Source organism: Rhamphochromis sp. 'chilingali' (genome assembly GCF_963969265.1).
Source record: "Rhamphochromis sp. 'chilingali' genome assembly, chromosome: 11".
Taxonomy (NCBI): domain Eukaryota; kingdom Metazoa; phylum Chordata; class Actinopteri; order Cichliformes; family Cichlidae; genus Rhamphochromis; species Rhamphochromis sp. 'chilingali'.
Genome location: NC_137938.1, coordinates 26,534,900 through 26,561,506, shown reverse-complemented (window position 1 = coordinate 26,561,506; position 26,607 = coordinate 26,534,900). Strand labels below are relative to the sequence as shown.

Genomic DNA, 26,607 nt, shown 5'->3' with positions numbered 1-26,607 from the left:
ATTCTGCCACAGGGCAACAAACAGCTGAAAAAGTGGGAAATGTCAAAAAGGGAGAACATCCAGCAATTAATCTAGAAAGTAATTAAGCAAAGTGATCTGTTACATGATTAGCTAGAGACGTCTTAGAGAGGGAGAGTCTTTCAGAATTAAAGATTGGGAGATGCTGTCAAATCGGTGAAGTAATGCATAAAAAGATAATGGAATATTTAAAAACAGTGTTTCCCAACATCCAGTTTGATGTGTTTCCAACATCAAATTGCAAATACTTTGCAACTCTCATGATCTACATAACATAACATAACATGCATAACATCATCAAAAGATTCAGAGAGCAACTAAAGCTCTATCAAATGAAATGGAAGCTATAGTTAAACATACTCCAGAAACGCCGTTGTGTCCTGTGGGCCAAGACTCATTTTAAAAGTCGGAATTTGATCCATGGTCATATGAGTCCAAATTTTATATTCTTGTTGTTAATCACAGACGCCGTGGCCTCCAGGCTAAAGAAGAGGGAGACCTTCCAGCATCTTCTTTGATGGTATAGGGATGCAGTGTAAGTGTACACAGTATGGGCAGCTTGCATGATTTTTAAGGAACTGTGAATCCTAAAAGTCATATAAAGGTTTTAGAGGAACATATGCTCCCCTAAAGATGATGTCTGTTTCAAGGAAGGCCTTGTATTTTTGAGCAGGACAATGCAAAACCACATACTGCAGCTATTACAACAGCATGGCTTCATCGGAGAAGAGTCCGAGTGCTGAATTGGACTGCAGTCCAGATCTTTCACCTTGAGAATGTTTGCTCAATGGTTAAATAAAAAAATACATCAAGTGTGACCACAAACTCTTCAGCAGCTGAAAACCTATATCAGGCAACAATAGGACTAATTTTTTTTAAAGAAAAAAGAATTGGACTAAATTCTGAGACCAAAACTCAAGAAATTTCTAAACTCAGTGCCCAGAAGTCTTCAAAATGTTTTGAAAAGCACAGCAGATGAGGTGTTAAGATTATGAAGTTTACATATACATTGTTCAAGAAAATATCATACAGTTTTTAAAAAAAATAAAAAATAAAAAATAAAAATTTAAATTTAAATTAATTTAAATTAATTTAATTTTTAAATTTAATTTAAATGTTATACAGACAAAACAGTGAGGTGAAGATTACGGTTCTTTGACCTTTGTATTCATTTCACAGGCGTCCAGCTCATTAGTTACTATACCTGTCTGGATAGTGACTAGTTTAGCTGCACTCTGCTTTCATTCTTAGTAAAAGTTTAGTTTTGAGTCCACACCTCTCTGTCTTCCTCCCTCCCTGCCACCCACCTCTCTCCCTCCCTCTGTTTCTCTCTCTCTCTCTCCCTCCGCTTGTCTGCCTGAGCAATAGACCAAAGAAACAAACCTATTTGGTTTCCTGGTTGCAGCAAGACAATCAAGACGAGGGGCAGAGTGACATCAAGCAAGTCAAAGGAGAAACAGTAATGTTTCAGGCCATGACAGAAAACATGTTTCCGCTGCGCTGACAGTAGATGCACTAGCTCTAGGACTGCATTGCTGCTGAGATGTTGGTAAGCAAGAGTACAGTGCTTAAAATCTGCTATAAATGTGTAGGGGTGGAGAGAGAGAGAGAGAGAGAGAGGAGAAGGGAGCGTGATGGCAGAAGTTTCAAATGTTTTGAGGGCTTGGTGTTAGCCTCAGTGCCTCTTTGTGTTTTATTTTTAGTGCTTTTCTTGGCCTCGAGTGTTGTAAGGCCCGTATTAAGTTAAACTTACAATGTAGAATTTGTTTTGTAGCACTTGTATTTTCGTATTTCTGAAAGACGAACACAGGAGTGAGCGAAAAATCAGTAGAAGTGGCTGTATTGGCTGGAAGAGCACACTTTTCTTTTCCTTTTTAAATGAAACGTAATTGTAACTGCTCCTATTGTCTGTTGCTGGATAATGTAATACTACTGGATTGTTATGGCTCAACAATGGATGCAGTTTAAGGAGGACAAGATGCATGCTTCTGAGATTAACATGATGGCATGCAAATATCGTTCTAAAGACAAATATCAGAGTGAACGCTCAAAAACTTGAACCAACCACTAGCTTCATTGCTTATGAATATTCACACATTCAAAAATTGCGATTACACATCTCTTGACACAGAAGAACTGTAGATATTTATTGACACCCCCCCCCACACACACACACACACACACACACACTCACAGACTCACAGACTGAGTTTTTGGTTGACTTCACCTGAAACCTCACATTAGCAGAACAATGGCGGCAGCAGATTTGGGCGCGTCCAGGAGCCCGAATTTGAGCTCCGGGCCCCCCACTCGTGGTGATCTTCGGCTCGTGGGCAAGACCCTCAGAAGACTGGATAAACTCCAACAGCTGTGCAGTACCCCTCGGCTTGGACTGAGAAATAGTCCGCCATACCTACCACAGCTGCTGTCAGAGACCTCAGTGCTGCTCATCCAGGTCTGGGAGCCTTTCCAAGGCTTCAGGCAGGCAGGTGGACAGGTGCCACACGGAGACGAGGCAGAGTACCTGAGGATCCATATCAAAAACCTCTTTGATAAGACAGAGCGGGCTCTACTGCTGTTTAAAGAAGGACGGAGGAAGATATATGAAGAGACTTCAACTTACAGGTGAGAGGGCCCCTGGCTGGCATCTACATACACATGCAGGGGAAGAGGGAAAGTTTGGTCTTGAAACACCAAAATGTTTCAAGACCAAGAAATTGTTTAGAAAACAAAGAACAACTTTGTTTTTTAAGAAAAAGAAAACTCTGTGTAACATACTCATTATTACATTTTTACTATAACAGAACATTGTGACATTTGTAAAATTAGCATTTGTTTAGATTACATTTATGTTTTTCATCAGTTTAACCAAAAATGCAAACTCATCCTAGCTCCAGTCTCTTATATGTGAAAGCGTGCACTTTTTTTCAGTATTTTGGCCTTGTTCAGACAAGTGACAAGACATGTGAAGTCATCGCAAATAATAATAAATTTTCTTTCGTTTTTTTTTTTTTTTTCTTTTGGGGGGGGGGGGCGACAGATTAACAGGTTAATCTGCCAAATTTCTGTTTCTTTGGCCCCAAAAATATGTTTTTAGATTTTCAGAGAGTAATTAAGAAAATCCTCACTAAACTTTCCAGAAGTCTCACAGGTCAAATTTCCTTAACAGCAGCATATGTACGGAAGTAGGAAATCAGTTTCTGACCGAATTTTGGAAGCGTTGTGTATCAAGTTGTTAAGAACTGAACATGTCATAAAGGTGATTGTCTGAAATGTTGGCCTTTGTCCGAACGAGGTGTGAAGCATTGTCAGACTTCTCAAAAGCACGGCCTACCACGACGCCTCGATTATAGGGATGGTTAAGCTAAGGAGCCGTGCCTATGCATTACTAACTGTAACGATGGCAGCCTGACTGAATATGGAAAAACTGACCAACAGCACTTATTTTTCACAATACAGCTCGGATATTTGTTTTATTATTTAAATAATCTTCAGGTAGTGGTCATTTATGATGCCAGTCATACCTTTATATGTACCTATGTGATGTTTTTAATTATCAAAATGCTTCTCACCCATGAATTTGTCCACTTTGTTTGCAATTTTTCATAGTTTCTTGCAGGAACCAGTCTGTTCGTGTGGCAGGGACAATAGAAAGTTCTGTTGGATAATTTATTGCTATGTAAATATACGTGCTTGTCATCATTATGGACTTGTGTTATTTTAATTTACCACTTCTAATCACTGCTTTGTAGTGTTTTGCAGTAATCCATGGCTGTCAGACCTGGAATATCAAGCTTTACTGTAGGCAGATACTTAATGCCAAAAGTGATGATGAAAGCCATTCAGCTGACGGAGATGAATTGGGTTAACTTTTCTTTGCGTAAAATTGTTGAAAAATGAAATTATTTAATTATCTAAGAAGGTTTTAGAACTTCTGTCAGATTAGGGAAACAAGACATTTTATGTGGCATATTCCTGTATGAAATATAATGGAGTCATAAACGACTTTTAAGCTTGAAGTTTAAATACTGTTAAAATGTACCTCTATTTCTTTAAGACTAAAAGAGGTCTGAGGTCTTATTTAATCTGGTATTGTGCAACAGTTGACCAAAATGAGATTAAAACAGTCTGTATGTGGCCACTGACCATGAGTCTGACATCTCCGCTTCATACCAATTGTCTTGCAAGTCACTGTAAGATCTTAGATTCGAATTTTCCAGACTTTCCATTTCTTTTGGTGCCACAAATGAAATCGGCCATGCCGATCCAAGTAACGCAAATACCCGAGCTTTCCTAATCGAAGCAAATACAATGTGTTTTTAACCGGATGCTAATAAAAGAAGCTGGACAGAAAATTATAAAAAGCAAAATGAGTGAACATCCATCTGATATTATTATTGCCAGATTACACTACGATTCCTTCACTCTCAACCAGATCATGTTCTCAAGCCAATTTTTTTTTCTGATATACCAAAGGAACTGTAAAATACGAAGACTCTCAATTTACGTCATTTGATCTAGTGTCAAATCTTGTGTAGAGTATCTAATGTAGGTGCTGTGGCTAGTCAATTTTGTGGGAATGAATTTAAGTAACAGAAACCATAAGAGTTTTGTCTCTCTAAACTCAACTTCTGCAGGAATATTAAATAGACTATAAAAGAAAAAAGCAAAACCTTCCCCCATTTCTTCTTCCAGTATCCTGTGACCAAGGGTTTTATACCACTTGTGCATTACTAAAGGAAAAAAAGTTCAAATTAAATATAGCCCATTATAATTGCCTGATTTAAAAGTCTTACTTGAAAGCAGTGATAGAGGTTTAAGCTCATCCTTAAACAAATTAAATGCACTGAAGAAAAAACTATTTTAAACCACCTATAGAAGCTGAGGCAAAATAAAATAAGACTTTACTCTCTGTACTTATATTTTCTGTTTGTACTATAACTTTCTGTCTGCTGTTTCATTCAAGTGGATATTCTGGAACAGCTTAATAGACTTACTTATATGTGGAGTGTTGGCTGCATTTTCCTGCACCTGTTTGGAATACTAATAATTAAGGTGGAAAAGAGCCAACCTTGCACTTTTGTGATGCTAATATGGGGAAACTAGAAAAAACAACAACAACATCCTTTGAATTTGAGCAGTGTGAGAAAGAGACTGTCTAACCTTGAGCACGATTTTTTGCCCGCATTTGCCTACGAATATACCAACCTGCAACCGGTGTTAGTTCAGAACTGAGTGAGCAAATAACTATTCTGTTGTCACAAGTTTAGCGCCCTGCCAAATTTATTAGCTAGCGTGAATGCTGAATAAAGAAAAGCTGATTTGCAGTGTTCTCGGTGAGCACCAACTAAAATATAGTCCAATCTTTTATCAACTAGCTGGTGATGATGATTGATGATGATTTTTTTTTTTGTTCTGACTGGATGTAGTTGCATTAACCTTCATGTGCTTTGATATTACATTTTAATGTTTTAGCTTTATTCCAAGGCGCTGGCCGGTTTGCTGTTGAAAAGCAGCGCTCAAAATTTGTGCAGCAACTGCGAAATAAGTGGAGTTTTGTCCTGGACGGGTCACTACTCCATCACAGGGTTAATATAGAGAGCAGCCCCCACTCCTGCAACCAACTTAGCACCATTAGTTAAGCTTGCATGTAAACCTTTAACCGGTGAAAAGTAACTGGGGCGCACAGTAAAAATAGACACAGAAAGGTTCCACCTGACCATAGTCAGTTCAAACCACAAAACTGCTTGAGGTGACAGTGATCTACTAACTGAAGTAGCTCGGTTATATTATACATTGAAAAAATCTTTGTTTAGCATGTTAAAAGACAAAGTTAATAAACAAATAATTATATCAACATCAAAATTACAGTTTAAATATCATTCTTATCCCTTCTGCTGGTTCATTTGGGGAGCTGGCTGTAACTCTATAGAGTCCACTGCATGCTGCACAATGTACGCTCAGTTCTGCTAAAATTTCACAGCCAGCAGCTGTTTTCAAAGATGATTTTCCCGTAGAATATGAAAATCACATAACCCATATTTACAGTTTTATGTCGTCATCTTCAAGAATCTCAAGCATGTACAACAGATGGCCCTCATACCACAAATCCTGCATGGTCAGTCATGTGGCAAGTTCACAAATTGTTATACATATTGTGGTTTAGACATCAGAACAAATCTCTTTTATATTCTCATCATTTTTTTTGGATTGTACTGCTACAGCTCATACAAATAAGCAAATTTTCAGTCTGCTTTTAAAGTATTTGACTGTTGGAAGCTGAAATAGCAGTTCTTTACATGAAAGTTCTGCCTGTTAAAAATTAAAAACAGAAGTGAGATCTAATTATTATTTGAGACGACAGAAACCAACAGTGGAAGCTTTAGCGGTTGGAAGATTATCATAAGCGAAACACTGACAACTTTGAGGGTATCTGAAAGAAATTTAAGAAGCACGCATACAGCTGCAGCATTAGCATAACAACATAGGTAGTTCACACTTCTGTATTAACTTGTTGCACATTATACTTTTTTAAACATGTTTAAGGAAGCACTATTCTTATTTCACCAATCATGCAGTAAGTATTCAGACAAGTCAAATTAGCAATACCGACAATGTTATTGAAATAGTCAATTATAAGTATTATCAGCTCCTCACGTATGGTAAATGGTCTGTATTTATATAACGCTTTACTAGTTCCCCAAAGTGCTTTACACAACCAGTCATCCATCCATTCACACACTGGTGATGGCAAGCTACATTGTAGCCACAGCCACCCTGGGGCGCACTGACTGTCTCGCCCAAGGACCGAGACTCAAACCGGCAACCTTCCGATTACAAGGCGAACTCCCAACTCTTGAACCACGATCGCCCTCAAGCCACGTTATATCTAAAGAGCTCTAGCTACTTACTTATGATGCATTTAAGTCTGTCAGTTATTTATCTATTTTTTTTTTTATATTTGTGCACTGTCATTTTGACTGAGGAAGGGGCCTCACATAGTGTTTTGTAGAACTACACACAACTATCAAATTTCTGAAGTGGAGTAGATTTATAATAGTCTTGCTCTGAATTGTGGCAGAATTTATATTATAAAACAAGTAGTGGTTACCACATAGTTTGGGTGTTGCAAATGGTTTTAAACACGAATCTGTATTCTTTGAAAAGACAAGAAACACTGATAATAGCTATATGATTATGATTCTAAATATTAACATGCAGAATTGTTTCAAATTGGAGAAATATTCCCATAGTGTTCGATGCAAGCGGCTCTCTTTCACTTACATACCTGTCAATTAAATCTGAAATCTTGCACCATGGAACATCTTGTTTGGTGCTGGCAGAGTTCAAAGGTGGTTACTGACCCAGAGATTACTTGAAGTAATTCTGTTTTGCTGCGTGATGCAAAAAAAAGAAAGAAAGCAACAGTAACAAGGAACTTCACATCAAACTGTTTGAGGTCACGCACAAGCTGGTGAGGAACATGCCAACAATGTTCAGCTACAAATGACACCAAATTACTATAATGCAAATTATTATATCTCATAATAAAAGGAATTAAAGCACTTCCCCTAATGTTAGCTGATGTGTTTATGGTTCTATTCAGTGCAGTGTTTCTGTCTTTTGAATGATATTTTTAAGTACAAAGGCCCAGCCAGAGTGAGAGATGTGGCTTACACATTTCCTCCCGCCTCCTCCTCTACTATTACTCTTGAGTACTCTATTTAACACCATAGAGGGTTTTCTTTTTCTCATTGAGGTGGAAAGTCTATAACCACTTTCCACAATAGCAGATTTCTAAAGAATTTTAAATATTTCAACAGTTATGATTGCCTCCAGAGTTGCATCATAAAAGTGTTAGAAAAGAGGAAATACTTTGTGTTACGAAATTTAGTTTCCTTAGTAAGTTTAAATACTCGAATTATTGATTGGGATTAGTGCACAGAGAGCTGAAACAGACAGTAGTGTTTTTTAGTCAATATAGACAATAAATATGGAAACATAAATTAAAGCCCTCCTCTACTTGTTCATTGTATTTATTGTAAAGTAATGCCCACATGTAAAAAGTGAAAGCATATCTAAATGTCCGTAGCTTCTGTGTTTTCAAAGTTCAGTAGTAGTACATGCACTAGCTTTTTAACACATTTTTATACATGTTGTGCTGCATAAAACACATGGAGGAGGACAGACCCTTACTTGTTAACACTACACATTATGGCATGCTTGAATGTAACATGTGTATGTGTGTGTATGTGGTGGGGAGGTGTTATTGCTGTTGTTGTTGTTGTTGTTTTTTTTTTTTTAATATACTCCCATTTGAGAGTTGCACCAAGTTGCTTCTAGCAAAAAGAGAAAGTTTTTTGTTAACTAAACTAAAAGTTATAAATATGTGTAGCATCAAAATAAAACTATCAAAAATATCAATTATATTTATAGAAAGCCTTTGAAGTGCCTGAGAAGACTATTGAGACTGGCCTAAAGTGACACACTGGCCAATGGAACATTTTGTGGTATTTACAGACAAGCATGCAGCAGGCAGCATCCTGTTTGCAAGGTGGACTACCTGTTGAGTGTGTTTGATTCTGTTTGTGTGTTTGTATCTATGGAAAGTGTCTGTATTTCTTGCAACTGAAACAGAAAGGTAGTATATAACAGTGCCTATATTTGTGCACCAGTGCTAAAAGTTCAGATATCTATTTGTACTTAATGCAATTACATAAAGCTTTAGGAAAACTCATTTTAAATAGGAACACTGTGTATACTTGAGATTCACAAACACAAGGGTTTCTGCCTAGAAAAAGATTGTATTGCATGATTACTCAGACACTGTGGAGCAAAACTATAAATGTTTCTATAAAAGTTTCTGCAGCCAGAGCTTAAAGTCTGTGACGTCTTTCATTCTCAGGAGGAATTTGACCAAGCTGACTTTGTTGTTCAGTCACATGCTGTGGGAGCTGAAGGCCTTTTATCCAGGAGGATGTTTTCAGGGTGACAAATACAGGGTGGCGTTATCTGCAGCTGAGGACTTTTGGAGGGAGTCATTTGGCGACAAGTTAGTATTGAAACATTTCTTGACATCGTCTTATGTGTATGTTTACATCTACCAAACATTAAGCATGTGTTCTGACAGGTGTATAGTGCAGTGGAATACCTTTAAAGAACAGCTGAGAAATGTACATCCATTTGAGGAAGGGATGGAATCTATGGCTCTGAAGTCAACCATTGACTTAACTTGCAACGATCACATCTCTGTGTTTGAGTTTGATGTTTTCACGCGACTGTTTCAGGTAAGGTGAAAGTTTTGTTACATTAAGAACCAGATGGTGTAGGAAATATGTCTATTTGCATTTTTGCTTGTCGGAGAATGGTTTGTTACCAGTAGCTAGTTACTGTAGCTTCGCACGATAGATGAAATAAGAAAACTGTACAGCACCGCTAAAGCTCATGTTTGTTCAAAGAGAACAAATCCAAACACTAAACAGATCAGTTGCCCTTTTAGAGGAGATGACCGGACAGTGTCACTAACAAGGGCGTGCAAAAGATTAAGGCATGCAGTATCCAAGATCAAATCCTCTTCCCTCATCTCTTTTAGCCGTGGAGGACTCTTTTAATGAACTGGAACCAGCTGGCCGTGACTCATCCAGGCTACATGGCCTTCCTCACCTATGACCAGGTTATAGCTCGTCTGGAACACTACCTGCACAGACCTGGGAGGTGAGGATTCATGCATCACTCAGAAAATATTCAAAAAGTATGAAAATATGAAAAAGGTCTCAAGATTCTAAATATATATATAAATAAGAGAATCTTTTCATTTATTGCTCCAATATTATACCTTTAGTTTTCTGGGGGTTTATTCAAGAAATGTTTCTGCAAACAAACATTAGCCATGGCCAAAAGTATCATGCAGTGCAAATTTTTTATTGTTATTATAGCTGAGAATGAGAGGAATTTAATTTGATTAGCCCCATTTGAAAATTGTGTAAAATCTTCTGCTGATATTTCTGGAAAACCTCAATGTCTCTTAATGTGGTTATTTTTCCATTTTCTGTGTGAGCTACATGTTTTCCTTTTCCTTGCAGCTATATCTTTCGTCTGAGCTGTACAAAAATGGGAGAGTGGGCTATTGGCCACGTGACATTTGATGGTGCCATCATCCAGACTATCCCGGAGGACATACCTCTCTACCAAGCTCTGATTCAAGGCTTCAATCAGGGCTGGTTAGGACAAACATGTACATTTCTCTGAATTGCTTCTTTTGTTTATGTGTTTTTTCTCTAAGCTCCGTGCTTTTCTGTGCCTGCAGCTACTTGTACCCAGATGGCCGGGATGTGAACCCTGACTTGAAAAGCTTGTGTGAACCAGCCAGCAGAGGAAAAGTTAAAGTTACAGAAGTGAGTGACTGCAATTTATACATCATTATCTATTTAACTGCAGCATCTTGAACCTTTGCCAAGACAAAACAGATAATATCCTGAGATGTTGTCTTGTCTCTCTGACTAAATACAACCACCAAACAGGAACAGTATGAGCTTTACTGTGAGATCGGCAGCACCTACCAGCTATGTAAGATATGCACAGAGAGGGATAAAGACACCCGGATTCAGCCCTGTGGCCATCTCCTGTGCCAAACCTGCCTCACAGGCTGGCAGGTATGAATCTTCATCCACGGACTCAAAGTTTTCAAATCTGTAACCTATTTAAATCCATTCAAATTCACAGACGCATGTTCAAATATATCCCGCTCATACAGAGACGTTGAAGGGAGACAGACAGTTACTGTAACCGTTGTTGTGTGTTCATTGGGGTGAAACAGTCTGGGCTGGCTGAACTAGATATAGTTTTTTAGGCCACGGGTTGGTCGTTGGTTGCAGTCCTGCTGTACTGTAACAATGCGGGTTATTTGAATGTGGTTTGGGGTTGGTGCAAAAAAAGATTTCTCATGCAAACACTTTATTAAAATGTAGGATTGGCAAGAAGTTATTTTAACTCTGAAAAACTACCTTGATTTATTTTTTCCCCCAGTATTCACATATTATCTTCAAAAAATAATATGGAATTATCACACTTCTACATGGCTGTGATTTTCCTCTTCCACTTTTCTTTTTTTCCTTTTTTTTTGTTTACATGAAAAATTATAGTCGAGCTCAGGCAATATCGAGTGCACCAATGCTTATAAAGCACCTGTAATATGTGCTCTGTTGAGCTATTTTTAGATTACCTATTAGATTTTATAGCTTGATAGCCAAGGCATGACACTCAAGAATCATCCTCTCATAATGTCACCATTATTTATTTGTATATAATAGAGATAATACAAAGTAGCTCATAGCCTATTCACTATAATATAAACGTGAAAATCTGAGGACAATGTACAGAATATCATGTGATATTGATGTTTCAATACACTTTACATTTGACCTCTTTAGATGACAGAAATTTCTCAGCCAAAGAAAATTCAGTCATCATGTGTACAGCATGTCCTGTATGCACTTCGTTTGTTCTCTTCCAGGGGGGCTTCCCCAACTTCCTGCTTCCTCTTTCGAGTTACAGAGTGACAAAGAAGACGTCCAATCAGAATTAAAGCTGGAGCTGTCAAAGTATAGCTTCATGGTTCTGGCTAGTTCTTTTACTCAGACAATCCCAGCTAGAAGCCCTCCACCTATTCAGTAGGTGTTTTGTTTGTTTTTTTGAAGGTGCAGAGCAACATGTCCTGACATTTGGCTCAGGACTTCCTGTGTGAGCTTAGCCTCACATCCTCCTTAAGCTGCATCGGTGACATTCACTATGAGAAAAAGTGTGCGCATGTAATGTGAGAAGGAGAAAGGCAGAGAGAGGGAGAAAGGGAGAGAGAGAAAAAGAGACTAACTTGAAAAGAAAGTTCAAAGAGCTTCATGGATGCCACACCACAACGGAAAAGTTGTAAGTTTTATGAGATTAAGGTTAAGCAAACTTTCTTTTTAACTGTAAGTTTACTTTACATAGACATGTAAGGTGTAAGGAACATAACCCAAAAACAAAATCAGCATTGCAGCAGCATACCAAATATCAGAATGTGTATGTTAAATTCAGTAAGAGTTTGAAATAGAACATTTATAGACTACATGCATCATATTTCTGTAGTAGGGATGCTTTTACAGTGGCCCTGAATTTTTTTATTGATAGGATCTCGATTGATTTGTTGTTTGGAAACGTAAACATGAAGTTTTTAAGTCAGACGTCTCTTTATCTTGGTCTCATCATATCGATTATGTCATCTCCAAGATGGCAAACAGCATCACTGTTTCAAGGAAATGTCCTACATATCCTCTCATTTCTGTCCTGTTGCATGTTGCTAACTCATTCATTCTGTCATATCTGGAGTACGGCCCAATAATTTAGCTGCTGATAAACATCTAGAAAAAAAACTCCTGCTGAGTATGCATTGCTCCTTCTGTACAACTGTGTGCAAGATGCATAAACCATTATCTTGGCATACTGTTCATGAGAGGTTAAAGGTGTTTCTGTTAGTCATAAACACAGCTATAGTGAAATCTATGTCTTGTTTCTTTTGTGAAAAATTTGTAAGTAGGGATTTTAATGACGATCATCTGACACAACAAAAGACTTCCGGGCAGTTAGATTTAACTAATGTAATGAAAAGAACTATTTTGTAGTGAGGTTCCCTATAAACATTAATCCCTGTTAAAACTAGAGACGTACCAGCGTACAAAAATAGATAACATAGTATGGCGAGCAGTGTAATCATATTAACAAATCGAGGTCACATCAAAACCTGGAAAAACACAAAGGCTCTGTGCTATAGTAGCGGAAGCAAAAGCAGAATGTTACAACGATTCCCTTTTATGTTGAGGTGGAAAACCACAATCTACAGGGTCTGTTGAACGTGGTATTTTCCACTACCTTTATCTTTCAAACAGCCAGAGGCCTTTGTCTTTGAAGACATGTTCAACATATTCCACTACATACTGTACAATTTAAAAGATATTAATCTGCTGAAGAGAATGGGTGTTTCTTCACATTCACGTGAACGTTCTCTTTTCCTCTTCCGATGATGGGTTGTTGATATTCATCTAGCAGAAGTCAGCTGGCCAAACCTGCCCATACTGCCGCTGCGACATCAGAGGAACAGAGTCCATCCTCCTGGAGCCGTACGTGCCAGTCAGCGATCAGGTGCTGGTGGAGGAGGGCGATGATGACGACGACGAAGAGGATCATGTGGATATTGAAGAAATGGTAAAGGAAATAGCTGCCCTGAGGAAGGTGTGTAAATACATTTCCGTGTTCCATGTTGTTTAATTTTAGCTGTGCTGTGCTAGCAAATTGAGTTTTTGGTCTGCCATCAACAGCCATAGTATGGCCCGCCATCGGGTTAAGAGAAAATAATTGTTTGCATGTATAGCCTCTAGCAGGTCAACTTTGTCATGTAGTTTTCATTCGACGTCATCGTTTGGACAAAATTAAATTAGTCATTAATCTTTGGTTAATAAAATAAGCACATGCAAACTCATTAGACTGCAATGTACCTTCTGCTTAATGTCAATACTAGTTATAGGATGCTATATATAGTCACTTGAAAGCAACATCGCCCAAGTATAGATTCATAAAACCACCTGCACATCTTTTTGACTATACAAATAGACATTTGTAGTTCTGTGTTTAAATAGTTGTTATACAGTAAAATCCAGGCACCTTGTGTGCACCATGCATCCTCATTCGCATTTCTGCGATTTTAAAAGAAGTTCTCTCTATTGAGTGATATTTTTTTTATTATCATTTTTATTTATTTATTTTCCAGTTTTCCAGTTTGGACTTCCAGTATCCCAGCTCTCACATTAGCGCTCCACCTTTACCCCCTAAAAATAATACAATGCCACGCTGTCCCTCTCCCTCCGTCCAGTCTCAGACATCTGAAATTAAGACACTGCCCAAACACTCCAACTCTTATTCGGTAAGTTCTTGCTGGCATTCAGGTTAGTTGCATATTCTTCTTGGTTATGGCAGCTTGAAAATGTGAGATGTTGCATTTGTCCAGTTCTCCAAGAGACTAAACTTTTTAAAAAGTAATGAAAAGATTTACCAACTGCCGTGTGCATATGCGCAATAGCCGACGCCCGTACAGTCACTGTGTTTGTTCTCTCCTGCAGCCTCAAAGTAGCAGTGAAACGGAAAGGTACAGAAAACAGACAAACAGGTGAGCAGAGTTGTTATAGTTTTGTATTTTGTAATTAGTTTTTATTTTCATTCCATTTCTTTTTTAGTTCAGGTTAGTTTCTATCTCTGTCCAGAGTGGATCGTCAAGTTTTAGTTGAGTTTTTATTGTTTGAAAACAAAAAAATGTTTTAATTTAAAAGTTTTAATTTAGGTTTTTTTTAGTCTCTTTATGTCTTTAGTCTCATAATTATTAAATTATGATCCTAAATCATGATCCTAAATCAAGATTTAGGAAAATCATTATACGTATTACAATAAAAACCTTTTTTTAAGTAGTGGAAAGTAGTAGTCTTACAAACCATGTCCAATCCTTTATTGCAAATTGCCTCACCAGCAAGTTTTAATAACATTTTTACCAACCTAAGAGATACTAAAACTAAAGATATTACCTTTATATTTCTACCTTAATTTTCTTTTCTTTTTTTCAATGTTACAATGTTTTACAATGTTTTTTCACACCTTGTTTTAGTTCTTAGTTTGATTTTAGTTTACTTTAATAACCTTGCAGGTGAGATCGCAGTAGTATTACATCAAGGTTCTCTGCTTGTATGCTAGAAAGAGCATTTTCCTGCTACTCAATTAAGATCCATGACATTCTAGCTTTATTTATAGTCACCTGGTAGTCTTCTTTCAGAGAAGTAAAAAGCTGCTTCTGTGACAACTGATGGCTTTGATGAACTAATTTTACAAACTACACCGGTTTTAATGTTATTTTCTCATTTTGTTTTGGAAAGGAAGATTTAATTGTTATTTGGCAAACAATATTTAATTAGAGGAATCATAAAATGATTAAAAATGGTTAGGCGACCTGCAAGCCAAGTTACTGAATCTATACAGATATTGAGACTATTAAAATAATTAAAATGTTTCTATGCTTTGTAACTACGCATTAAAGCCGAGAGGTAATTTTTAAAAATCCAAATGTTTCTGTTTTTGCTTGTTAGGTTATTCTTGATGGTTGTTCTATCTAGGATCACTAGCTTAGGTTAATGGAAAATACATTATTTACACAATGATTTATCAAATTTTAAAAAAACAACTCAGGTGATAAAATATATTTTTCTGTCTTTATTTAGTTGTCGAACGGAGGGTTTACGCGGCAGTGAACAGGAATACGCTGGTGAGCTGAGACCACGCCCTTTCTCTCACAGGTGATTGACTCCTGTCTCCACTTAAATTTCACAGCAATAAACAAGTTTTTTTTTTTTTTTATTCAATTTTATGCATGTAGTGCAGTTAGTAGTCATAATGACAGGATGGTTCATGTGAAGCAGTTAATTTACTGGTATGTTTATGTGTTTGTAAAACAGCGTGGAACACCTGAGAGAAGCAAACTTTCCTTCCTCCTCTCAGAGAGCTGACGACAGTAAGTCATAGTTGTTACAACCTTCTTTCGTCTTCTTTTGCTGGGCGATGAGAGTTTGGCTCAAGAGTTTGGAGTTCGCCTTGTAATCGGAAGGTTGCCGGTTCAATCCACGGCTTGGACATTCTCGGTCGTTGTGTCCTTGGGCAAGACCCTTCACCCGTTGCCTACTGGTGGTGGTCAGAGGGCCCGGTGGCACCAGTGTCCGGCAGCCTCGCTTCTGTCAGTGCGCCCCAGGGTGGCTGTGGCTACAATGTAGCTTGCCATCACCAGTGTGTGAATGGGTGGATGACTGGATATGTAAAGCGCTTTGGGGTCCTTAGGGACTAGAAAAGCGCTATATAAATACAGGCCATTTACCATACGTGAGGAGCTGATAATACTTATAACTGACTATTTCAATAACATTGTCAGTGCAGCGTGGTATTGCTAATTTGACTTGTCTGAATACTTGCTGCATGATTGGTGAAATAAGAATAATGCTTCCTTAAACATGTTTTAAAAAGTATAATGTGCAACAAGTTAATACAGAAGTGTGAATTACATATGTTGTTATGCTGTATGCGTGCTTCTTAAATTTCTTTCAGATACCGTCTGGGTGGCTGTGGCTACAATGTAGCTTGCCATCATGTGTGAATGTGTGTGTGACTGGATGTGTACAGTGCTTTGGGGTCCTTAGGGACTAGAAAATCGCTATATAAATACAGGCCATTTACATACAGTAATGTGAGCAAACATGCAGAGGACCTTCCATCTTAAAACGAACTAAAGAAATTTCACCTGATGCACAAGACTGGAAAACAGTTAGAAACATACTGAAATCATTCAACGCTTTGAACCACATGTTTTTTACGGGTGTTTCTCTAAAAAAAATGAAAAACACATTAAAGACACACAGCTGCACTGCAGAGAAAAATAGGCCTCTTCAGGTCTTGAATGGGATATATTTGTTTGCTTAATAAGCTTTACTTGCTTTTCTTTATGATTTTTATTCTACATCTCAGACATGTTCACCTTGTCATGACAGGAAATTAGAAAATTGAACTCATACTGTTAAAAATAGTTTCATATTTGACGCATTGCAGTACATTAGCATAATAATGGTAGCACCGAGATCATTTTTCTCAGGTCAAAACTGTGAAATTGATTTGTTTTGAATTCCCCTTAGGTGCTCTTATTTATTAGGTTTAGGTATTATTGTTTTAGTATTTTATCAGAAGTTGGAGATGAGATTCTATACACTTACATGAATAACGTAAGTCACCTTAACCCGCTAGACTTCTTGTGAATATTGTGCATTTCACGTGAAATCTCTGTTTGATTGTGTATAGGTGGAGTACCCTGGCTCGGACCCAACATCCCTGTAATGGAGAGAAGACATAAGGAAAAGGAGATGAGCAGACCAGGGCTCAGAAAAGACAAGTACGCTCAGGGAGAGATGAAGAGAACAATGTCATCCTGAGTGACAAACAACATGTAGAGTCAATAGACTTAATTTCATCCAAGAAATCAGCCTTTGTTGAATGTAAAAAATAATATTTAATGCTGCAAACTACCATGTGCATGCTGCACTGCTGAAAATGAGTGGAGTGTTTGGGACTAACAGAAAAATTGCCCACTGTGGCCTCCTACTGTTTGATAATTGCACTGCCATTAGCAACACGGTAGGTTCAGTACTAATTCCTAAATATAGTGTCACATTAGATCTTCTTTGGAGTTAAAGTATTTACTGACACTCTGAAACAGAAATTAAGGAGAGGCTTAATAATTGACAATGTGATTTTTATTAAATAATAGAAAAACCCTACCTCTTTCTTTAATCTATAACATAAGTTTGTTCTTGTAAATGTTATAAGAGTAGAGAAGGGCCTCTATATTGATAAAGCAGTTGTAACCCTTTGAAAACAGCAGATAAATAACATTACAGTCATTCAGTTTTACATAAAAGTGTTTCACAATTTCTTCAGATATGATATTTGACCTACATGCAGAAGACATGCTGCATGTGTACTTTAACCAGACTTGTTGAACATTTATTTCTCTCTCCCCGTCACTCCAAATAAGGGTCTTTGAGTATGTGTGAGTGTTAAGGTGCTGCAGGATATTGCTAAGCAAGCTGTATCAAGTACCTCCAAGACAGAGTCACAGAAAGACCCTTTCTCTGGAAGGGCAAAAGCAAAGATGCATCACAGAGGAACATTTCAGTCTAAGAATGAGAGAGAGCGTTATTATGTACAGGTTATTGCTGTTTAGGTCATTCTCTAGTGAACAGAGTAACTTGGAAAGATGCATGAGAAACATGCACAGTTTGTGTGACTTCAGGCAGTTCAGACGTGAACTATATTGAAAGTGATATGTAAGTGTTACTATATCTGACGTAGAAGGATTACCATCAAAACTGTACAGGAAATGATAAATGCTGAATTGATCCAGACATAAAGTGATACATTAAAAGGCAGTCAGAATAATGTGAAGGCGCTTTATTTACATCTGTAACTGATTATAAATACAGTAACCTGTAACTGATGCATTTTTGGTCTTCAAGTTTTATTTGATGTTTTTTTTCCATTAAATACAAACAGACCAATCAAAAAATGTGTGTATACTAAGAAGTTTCATTTATTAGTTTTTTTTGTCCAGCACGTGGGCGATGGGATCAGTATAACAGCCTCAATCACCTCTGAGGGCTGGTAGATTTTGGCCAGTGTGATGTCGTAATCTAGAGTCTGATAGTCGTACCTGCACACACAGAAATATAAAATAAGCCTCAGCTGTTTGTCTGAAGTATTTCATCAGTGAATGGAAATATTAAACTGTGTCGTGTAAAAGTAAATCGCAGACAGGGCCGATCCTTTCTTTCACTCACTGAGGGAGCCAGATGATGATGTCATTCTTCAGCTTCTCTGTACAGGCAGATTAAACAAGAAAAACAAAATCCTTAAAACAGATTATCTAAGATCCAAAAATTTGTCATACACCAACATGATCTTTTTAATGTAGTTATTTAGTTTATCTATTTTTTTAATAAAGAAAGTAATGCACAAACTCATGTTTCCAACACTGAGTACTTACTTGTACCAACAGTGGGCAACAGAGAGCACCCGCTGCTTGCTGATGAGCACACCATCACTGATGTGGTAGTCTGTTCAGTGAGGCCATGTATGGTGATGTTCACACTCCTGCCATCTTTACGAGTAACTGCCACTGTTGCACAACAGTTGAAGTGAATTTCATTTCAAATCTGTGTCATTACAACAGAGATATGTACATTGTATGTATGTGTGTATCTCTGTATTTTTACCAGCAAATCCAACCTTCAGCAGAGTCAACAGTCTCATGGTGTCTGGCAAATGCCCAGAAGACACCTAGGCACACTCTGACTCATATTGCAATAGTCTGTGTGCTCCAACTATTCCTGCTCCTCCTCTCTTGCCTGGTTATGTTGACCCCGTCTGTATCTCTGCATTCTGTTCTTACCGCTTGGTGCTAAGTGTTCATCCAAATCGCTTATCTCCCCACATTTAACACCTGTTTAAGCTTCTCACATAGGTCACTCATTGTTGGCAAGCTACAGCCTGGGATGGGGGTCCACTGGTGGATCCCCATCTGGCTGCATCCCAGTTTTGCTGCTGATTCCGTGGGGCATCTGCTTGGCTTCATTTGGGAAGGGGGGTGGGGGTCTTTGTGTGTCATTTGCAGGTGGGTATGTGTGTGTGCGTGATTGAGTGAATGGCCTTGATGTGTGCATGCGTGCGTGTGTGTGTGTGTGCAATGTCCTTTAGACTTCTTGAGCTTGAAAGTCTGTATTTCATTCACAGCCTGAACTCTCGTATGGAAGCTTTCCTGTAAATTCTTACTGACAGTAATGATGTGCAATATTTTATAAAGCAAATCGTAAGACTCCGGAACCCCAAATCAAAAATTATATGCTGGCATTTTAATTATCGTATAAATTTCAATGAATTAACCCCCTAATTGCTAAAACTAGTCTGTACGTACATGTCGACATCTGTTACCTGGATACTAAAGTCAGATATGAAAGATTTGTCCTTTCTTCAAGAAAAAAAAATTCTAAACATTATTTTGTGCAGAAAATACAATACATATAAAGTTGTGCTGGAGAAATAATGTCAAAACATTTTATGAATGATAGTTCTGTTTAAAAAATATAGAAAATGCTCAAATGTGTCAATGTTTGGGTCTGCTTTTGGTCATGTTTGTATAAAAGCCAAATGAAGTGAGAAAGAAACCATCTGTGCTCTCAGGAGCAAGAAAATAAAAGCAGTCCTACATTGTTTGTTTTTTTTTGTTTGTTTGTTTTTCCTGAATTATGGCAGTATGTACAAACACAGTAGTTGATAGTTGCTTAAAAAAAGGGGGGGGGGGAGGAATCATTTCTGCACCTGTCACCAACATAAATAGAAGGTATGCAAATAAGACTGTCAAAAATAAGACAAAGTTGTGTTTTTTTTAAAAGGGATATGTTGTTGACTTTAGTGGGCAGGTTTGTAGGTGGATGGAAAAATGAAGGTGTCCAGGGCGAGGGGTGGATGGAAGGTCACAGAGAAGCTGATGTATAAATACAGTGAATAACAGGTCAGTCGCATCCAGTCTGCTCTTGAGCAAGCTAAAAGATGATTGGTCTGATTGTTTTCATGATCCTGGGCACTGCAGGTAAAGACTATTTGCATCATGCTCAAAGATTTTAGAGTAACACAGATTTTTAACTTTGATGAGTAGAACTTTGTTGTATTTCCTTCATATTACAGCTGCAGTCCCTTTGGATGACAAGATTGTGGGGGGTTACGAGTGTCCAGCTCATTCTCAACCCTGGCAAGTATCCCTCAATGAGGGCTACCACTTTTGCGGCGGTGCTCTCATTAACAACCAGTGGGTCATTTCTGCTGCCCACTGCTGGAAAATGTTTGTACCGACTTCTTGTATCTTAAAATTCTTGCTATGTGTGTCTAAGAGAACTGTAATAATTTAATTGTTGCTTGCTTTTCAGACCCTCTACCCATGTTGCCATTGTGGGTGAACATACAATCTGGTATACTGAGGGCACAGAGCAGTATATGCCAATTGACGACATCTACACACATGAGAGTTTTGATTACTTTACCCTAGACTATGACATCATGCTAATGAAACTGAAATACCCTGTTACTGTGGACGAGTACGTCAAGCCTATTGCTTTACCCAAAGCCTGCCCCACACCTGGGGATATGTGCACAGCATCTGGATGGGGGCAGACATTCCCTGGTCAAGGTAAGGCCCACCTGATTTTGACAAAAAAGGTTTTGAAAAATTGACTTGCTTTTGGCAACATATTAAGAATTTTCTCACAAACCTTGGTAAATTTAAAAAATATAGTTAAAACGTTTCATAGATATGAAGACATTTGAACTAAAGCCTTCAATAATTAAGAAATCTTTTCTGTAGAAATCTTGTTTTTGGCTTAATGTGATGACTCTAAACAAAAAAAAATGAATGCAGAGCACTTATTTTACACCAGTTTCAGAAGCCAGTTATTGTTGGCATGCAAGCATGATGTGGTTGTGATGCACACAGATGCTCTGAATACTTTAGTAAAGATAACAATCCCCTCTCCTTTCTCTCAACTGCAGAATTTTCATATGAGCTACATTGTGTAGAAGTCCCAATTCTGTCTGACAACGACTGTGAGAACTCCTACCCTGGAAGGATTACTGAGAGCATGATGTGTGCTGGATACCTGGAAGGGGGCAAGGATGCTTGTCAGGTATTTTTACCCAGTTACTTGAATAGTATACCATTGAATAGTATACTCATTAGTAAACCTTAATGAGATGAGATGATGAACAAACCCTGCTCTCTTCATACGCTTCCTCTCCCCTGCTCAGGGGGACTCTGGTGGCCCTCTGGTGTGTAATGGGGAGCTGCAGGGAATCATCTCTTGGGGCGTGGGCTGTGCTGAGCCCAACCTTCCAGGTGTCTACACCAAAGTCTGCTCTCTGGTTTCCTGGATCAATGACACTATTTCTCGATACAGCTAGACTGTCATCTCTAGAACTTCACGAGAGAAGGGAAAACAGAGAGATTGAAATTGAAGGAGACAGAGAACGGAGGTGGTTGTGGGTAGTGTCAGAAAGAAAAGCAGCAGGCTAAGACAGAGTCACAAGGAAAAACCAATCTGAGGGCACAATAAATAAAATCAGCTATTCTGCATCAATATGTTTGTATTTATTTGTAATGTTTCTGCCACTTTGGCAAATTTCTTACTATAAGACATTTCTGTAATGTCTCATATTAAAAAAATGTAATTATTGTGTCAAAGTGTGGCTACCCTTTTACAATCATGAGTGACTGATGCAAAACTCAACACATAAAGTTGCTTCATTCAACAATGGAAACAGTTTTTATATTCAACTTATTTATGCATGCTTTTGATGCGGTTTTGTCAGAAGTTGTACTCCCCCACCCCCTATGTGAATATAACAGTAAATACTAAATATTGAAAATTATTGTGCAGCACGTAAGATCGAAAGTTTTATAAGAAGTGTTTACTTCAACAGAAGATCTGGTGGCAGAAACACACAAGGAGATTTCATGAAGACCTGTAGTTGAAGATATAAGGCATTTTTCCAAAGTGTCTTTTCAAAACATGGACCTTTGAAAAAAGTCATAGTTAATGTTAAAGTGTGCAGATGCTTGGACAAGCTTTACCTCCTGGCCGCTTATTTTGGGGATGCATTTTTTTCTCCCAAATATTTGTTGCCTAAACAGCATAAAAAACAAACTTATTTACATAATTGTTATATACTATATTAAAAAAAAGAAGAAAGAAAAAAAGCAATTAATGATCATAGATATAAGGTGCAGAAAAGCCATGAGTACATCAGTACATCACTAGATCCTGTCATGGCGGGGTACGCCGGTGTGTTTACGGACCGAAAAGCAGACACAGAAGACTGATGTCCAAAAACAAAAGAAACAAGGCAAAGCGAAACAAGGGCGAAACTAAACTAAAACTTAAACTAGGAAAGAACTAAACCAGCTATAAAACAACAGCAAGAGACAAGAACATGAACCTGAACAGGAACATGCAAAACATAAAAGTGAAAAAATTTAAACATGAGCATGAGTACGAGCAAAAACTCTGTGACGTGACCTGACATGACATGACCTGACAATAAGACAAACAAACGACCCGACAAAGAACAGAGGAAGACAGAGGACTTAAAAACACAGAGCGAAAATGAGGGAAGTGGACAGGGCTGGACTGGGACAAAAAATCGGCCCGGGCATTTTGACTAGAGACCGGCCCACCAAAAATGTGACGTCATTCAGGGGTAAAACCGCAAAGGATTCTGGGAACTTGTGGCAAGAGGTACTAGCGCATGCAGGCCTTCAATTGAACTCAGTTACACAGCGATAAAAAGAAACACAAAAAATGGCAAGAAGCTGTTGTATTATTAACTGCAATAGCCGGTGTTGTGCCAAAAAGTGATTGTCTGCCAAAAACTGATTTCTGGTATTTAAATTGCTATAAGTAACTTGTTGGGCTATAATATGTGAAACATATGTCAAATGCATCCCTCATGGATGACATAAAGTCATCTCTCCATCTCTCTCTCCTGGTCTTTTATTTCTCTCTCTCGCTCCATCTCTCTCTGCTGCTCTTCTGTCTCCTCTGTCACAGACTTCTCCACTTTTGATGATAAATCAGCCTGGTGCAACATGTAAGGATTGGCACAATCTGTTAAGATTTTGAGGAGTTTGAGAAACTAACCTTAAGCATAAAATAAAATTTACTATCAGTAACTTCATAGCACCCGCCCAGCAGTATATAAACTCCGTCATGCTAGCTAGTACGCAGTACCAGTTATTCTAAGCGACTGTAAAAAGTCAGCACAACTTAAACAAACTACAACTAAACTTGGTTTATATCTGACACAGATAGACAGCAGGTCATAACTTCTTACCTTAAGTTCAGTTCGTCTGCCACTATGACCGGCGGCCGCCTCGGGTCTCTCCTCCTCTTGCCTCCCCTTTCCCTTATCCACCTGCTGGCCTCCACCACTTGCTGATGTTGCTAAATCTGTGGAAGCTATGCCATAGCTACCGCCAAACAATTCAGTTATTTTTTACACCTTTGGCAGCGTCTGCCTGAAGGGCTTGTTTCTTTTTGGCCCTAATTTTTTCTGCACCTCCTTTCCTTTTTTTGTTCTCCATTTTCTTTAGTTCGTCTATAAGATTGCTAAACAAGGGGGAGGGTGCATCCGACCTCCTCGGCTGTAATTGGTCCAGCCCAGAGTCGATCATGACCAATTGGCCAATCCAACACCTTTCATTATTTATACCCTTCCAAAAATAAAAAAAAAATAAAACGATCGGTCCATAAAAACAAAATGCCCGGTATGCCCGATGGCCAGTCCAGCTATGGAAGTGGAAATACCTGGGAAGCACAGTTGACACAAATGAACATGGCACCACAGGTGAAATTAAAATGAAACACCTTGAACATCGAAACACCACCAAAAAACAAAACAAAAAACAGGAAACAAAGAGAGATGTAGACATGACAACACAAGCTTGACAATTAGAACATGGAACACTGGGAGACACCAACACACCGGCATAACTGAAAGAAAAACACTGACGTCAAGACAAACTGCATAGACGACAGGAAAAAACGTTTAAATCAAGAAACATAGATTAAAAAGTAGAATAAAACTCAACTACGTCATAACTAATCCTAAGGACAGCACGGTGGCACGGTGGTTAGCACTGTAGCTGCACAGCACGAAGGTTCAAGAGTTCAATTCCACCATCAGGCCAGGGTCTTTCTGTGTGGAGTTTGCATGTTCTCCCCGTGTTTGCGTGGGTTCTCTCCGGGTACTCCGGCTTCCTCCCACCGTCCAAAGACATGCGTCTTGTGGGGATAGGTTAATTGGATAATCCAAATTGCCCATAGGTGTGAATGTGAGTGCGAGTGTTGGCCCTGCGACAGACTGGCGACCTGTCCAGGGTGTACCCTGCCTCTCCCCCTATGACAGCTGGGATAGGCTCCAGCACCCTCCACGACCCTGAAAAAGGATAAGCGGGAATGGATGGATAAATCCTAACTAATAACACAACAACTTAACATATTTCCAATATATATATATATATATATATATATATATATATATATATATATATATATATATATATATATATATATATATATATATATATATATATATATATATAACATAAGAAATCAAAAATACAAAATAAACTCAATAAATTCTGGGTCACAGACCCCTGACAGATCGTTTCGGTCAAAAGCAGAACGTTCAGAGTTGTTCCCGACTCCTTTTAGAGCATTTGCTCTATATAGCTCTAAATTTTAGAGCTATATAGTGTTTTCTTTTTTTTAAATTATTTGTAATTTTTAAAGAACTGAGGCAACGTGTGCTGCTATTAAAGGGTTTTTATTGATGGTCTAAAAGCATCAAAAGAAAAGGACCTGAAGGTTAAAAAAACAAGCACTGTAGTTAACTCTACTTTTTAAACTGGCTTGTTTGACACAATTCATCCACACACACACACAGAATTTGTCTATGAAAGGTCAGCAGAAGCAGAGAATAGACAGCCATCATTCACTTGTCCTGAGTTGATGATTGTGTCAGATCAGACAAACCATCACTCCAAAACCAGTGGACAGTTGTGCAGGAATATTTCTAATGCGCTCTTCACAGAAATTAGTGCTCTTTCCAGGATTGTGGTGTGACAGACATGAGAAGATTAAATGGAATATGAGACGAAGACTGATTAGTAAATTAATGGCAGAATGTAAAATTCAAAGTCCTTTTTAAAAATCATTTTGCATATTCATTTATAATTAACTTATTCACAATTCAAATGCAGGAAAATGAAATGGAATCATTAATGTGCAACAACCAAAGCAAACATTCATCCTTTAATGATGTGTGAGAATCTGACTCTATATTGCAGATGAAGTTCTTGGCATATTTACTAAAATACTGAGAGGGTTTTAGAACAAATTTTAAAAATGTGAAAAAAAAGTGTGAAAAAAGTGTGAAATCAGCATTTAGATGCGTCTGTGTGTTTACGAAGAAGAGGGAGAAACCTTTCAACTGTCATGGTCCATTTGACTGGTTATGTTTTTGACTCTGGACTCCTAAGTTTAAAATTCGAGCCACTTCATTAGTTACATCTTGCTAAGACTAGATTGATTTTAATGGTAACAAATGCACTAAAGGGCTCAAAGTGTGCCACACCATTACACCACCACCAGGTTAAACCTCTAATACAAGACAGCATGGATCCATGCTTTCATGTAGTTTGTGCCAAATTTTGACTTCAAAATCTCAATTTTGCTGCAGAAATCGACTCATCAGAACAGGCAACATTTTTACAGTCTTGTGTTCAGTTATGGTGAGCCAGAGTGCACTGTAGCCTCGGGTTCCTGATAATAGCTGCCCGGTGTGACACCTAGTATTTTTTGTCCTGCTGCTGTAGCCTATCTGCTTCAAGTTGAGTTACTGTTACCGTTTTCATTTTGGTTTTTGTCGTAACGTTAATGATTCGAAACACTGTTGAACCATGTGTGAAAGAAATGAAATGAATTATTCTTGCTTCCTCAGTTTTTTGTATCTGTAAGTGTCTTGTGTATTGTTTTTTTGTTTGTATTGCCTTGGGGGGGGGTGTTATGACTTCCTGTTTGTCTGCTTGTCTTGTCATTGTTTTCTACTGTGCCTCATTCCCTATACTACATGGTCCTTTCTTCCATTTATTCTTCCTCTAAATTTTTCTGCAAGCTATTGGATTTCTGTTCTGCCTCTAACAGTATCTGTCCTTTTAGACTTTTTAAATCACCAAATAAAAGGTCGGCTTTTTGTTTTTCTGTCTACCTCAAATGAATTTGGGTCCAAAACTACACAACATGCCAGTGTGGATTTGGTGTTGTAATTATAATGTAATAATAATAATTTGGATTCAAATTTGACCAATTTCTTTTAAAT

General features: G+C 38.1%; 2 protein-coding genes across 4 annotated transcripts; both read left to right on the top strand.

The window, feature by feature from the left end:
• The first annotated feature begins 1,432 nt into the window (after positions 1 to 1,432).
• cblc (Cbl proto-oncogene C, E3 ubiquitin protein ligase) lies at positions 1,433 to 18,067 on the top strand. Of its 3 annotated transcripts, none has more exons than XM_080896560.1 (14): positions 1,433 to 1,567; positions 2,266 to 2,643; positions 8,924 to 9,070; positions 9,149 to 9,305; positions 9,611 to 9,732; positions 10,101 to 10,238; positions 10,325 to 10,412; positions 10,539 to 10,670; positions 13,096 to 13,281; positions 13,817 to 13,969; positions 14,166 to 14,212; positions 15,309 to 15,383; positions 15,543 to 15,598; positions 16,927 to 18,067. In XM_080896560.1, the coding sequence occupies exons 2-14, from the start codon at positions 2,270 to 2,272 to the stop codon at positions 17,055 to 17,057; spliced, it is 1,806 nt and encodes a 601-aa protein (XP_080752686.1). In that variant the 5' UTR covers positions 1,433 to 1,567; positions 2,266 to 2,269; the 3' UTR covers positions 17,058 to 18,067. The 3 variants fall into 3 exon arrangements, with proteins under 3 accessions (XP_080752686.1, XP_080752687.1, XP_080752685.1); XM_080896561.1 differs by having other exon boundaries at positions 2,263 to 2,643; positions 13,099 to 13,281; XM_080896559.1 differs by having other exon boundaries at positions 2,263 to 2,643.
• A 2,162-nt stretch (positions 18,068 to 20,229) lies between these two features.
• Positions 20,230 to 21,630, top strand: LOC308405556 (trypsin-2-like; the record flags this gene model as incomplete). The annotated part of the gene is made up of 5 exons (XM_080896225.1): positions 20,230 to 20,269; positions 20,365 to 20,518; positions 20,604 to 20,863; positions 21,223 to 21,356; positions 21,478 to 21,630. The coding sequence occupies 5 exons, from the start codon at positions 20,230 to 20,232 to the stop codon at positions 21,628 to 21,630; spliced, it is 741 nt and encodes a 246-aa protein (XP_080752351.1).
• Positions 21,631 to 26,607: the final 4,977 nt, after the last annotated feature.

Excerpts from the sequence above, each read along its gene's own strand:
- cblc (XM_080896560.1), top strand. The coding sequence starts at position 2,270 with ATGGCGGCAGCAGATTTGGGCGCGTCCAGGAGCCCGAATTTGAGCTCC. Across the intron at positions 10,671-13,095 it reads CCTGCCTCACAGGCTGGCAG|CAGAAGTCAGCTGGCCAAAC; the intron begins GTATGAATCTTC and ends ATATTCATCTAG. Across the intron at positions 15,599-16,926 it reads CTCTCAGAGAGCTGACGACA|GTGGAGTACCCTGGCTCGGA; the intron begins GTAAGTCATAGT and ends GATTGTGTATAG.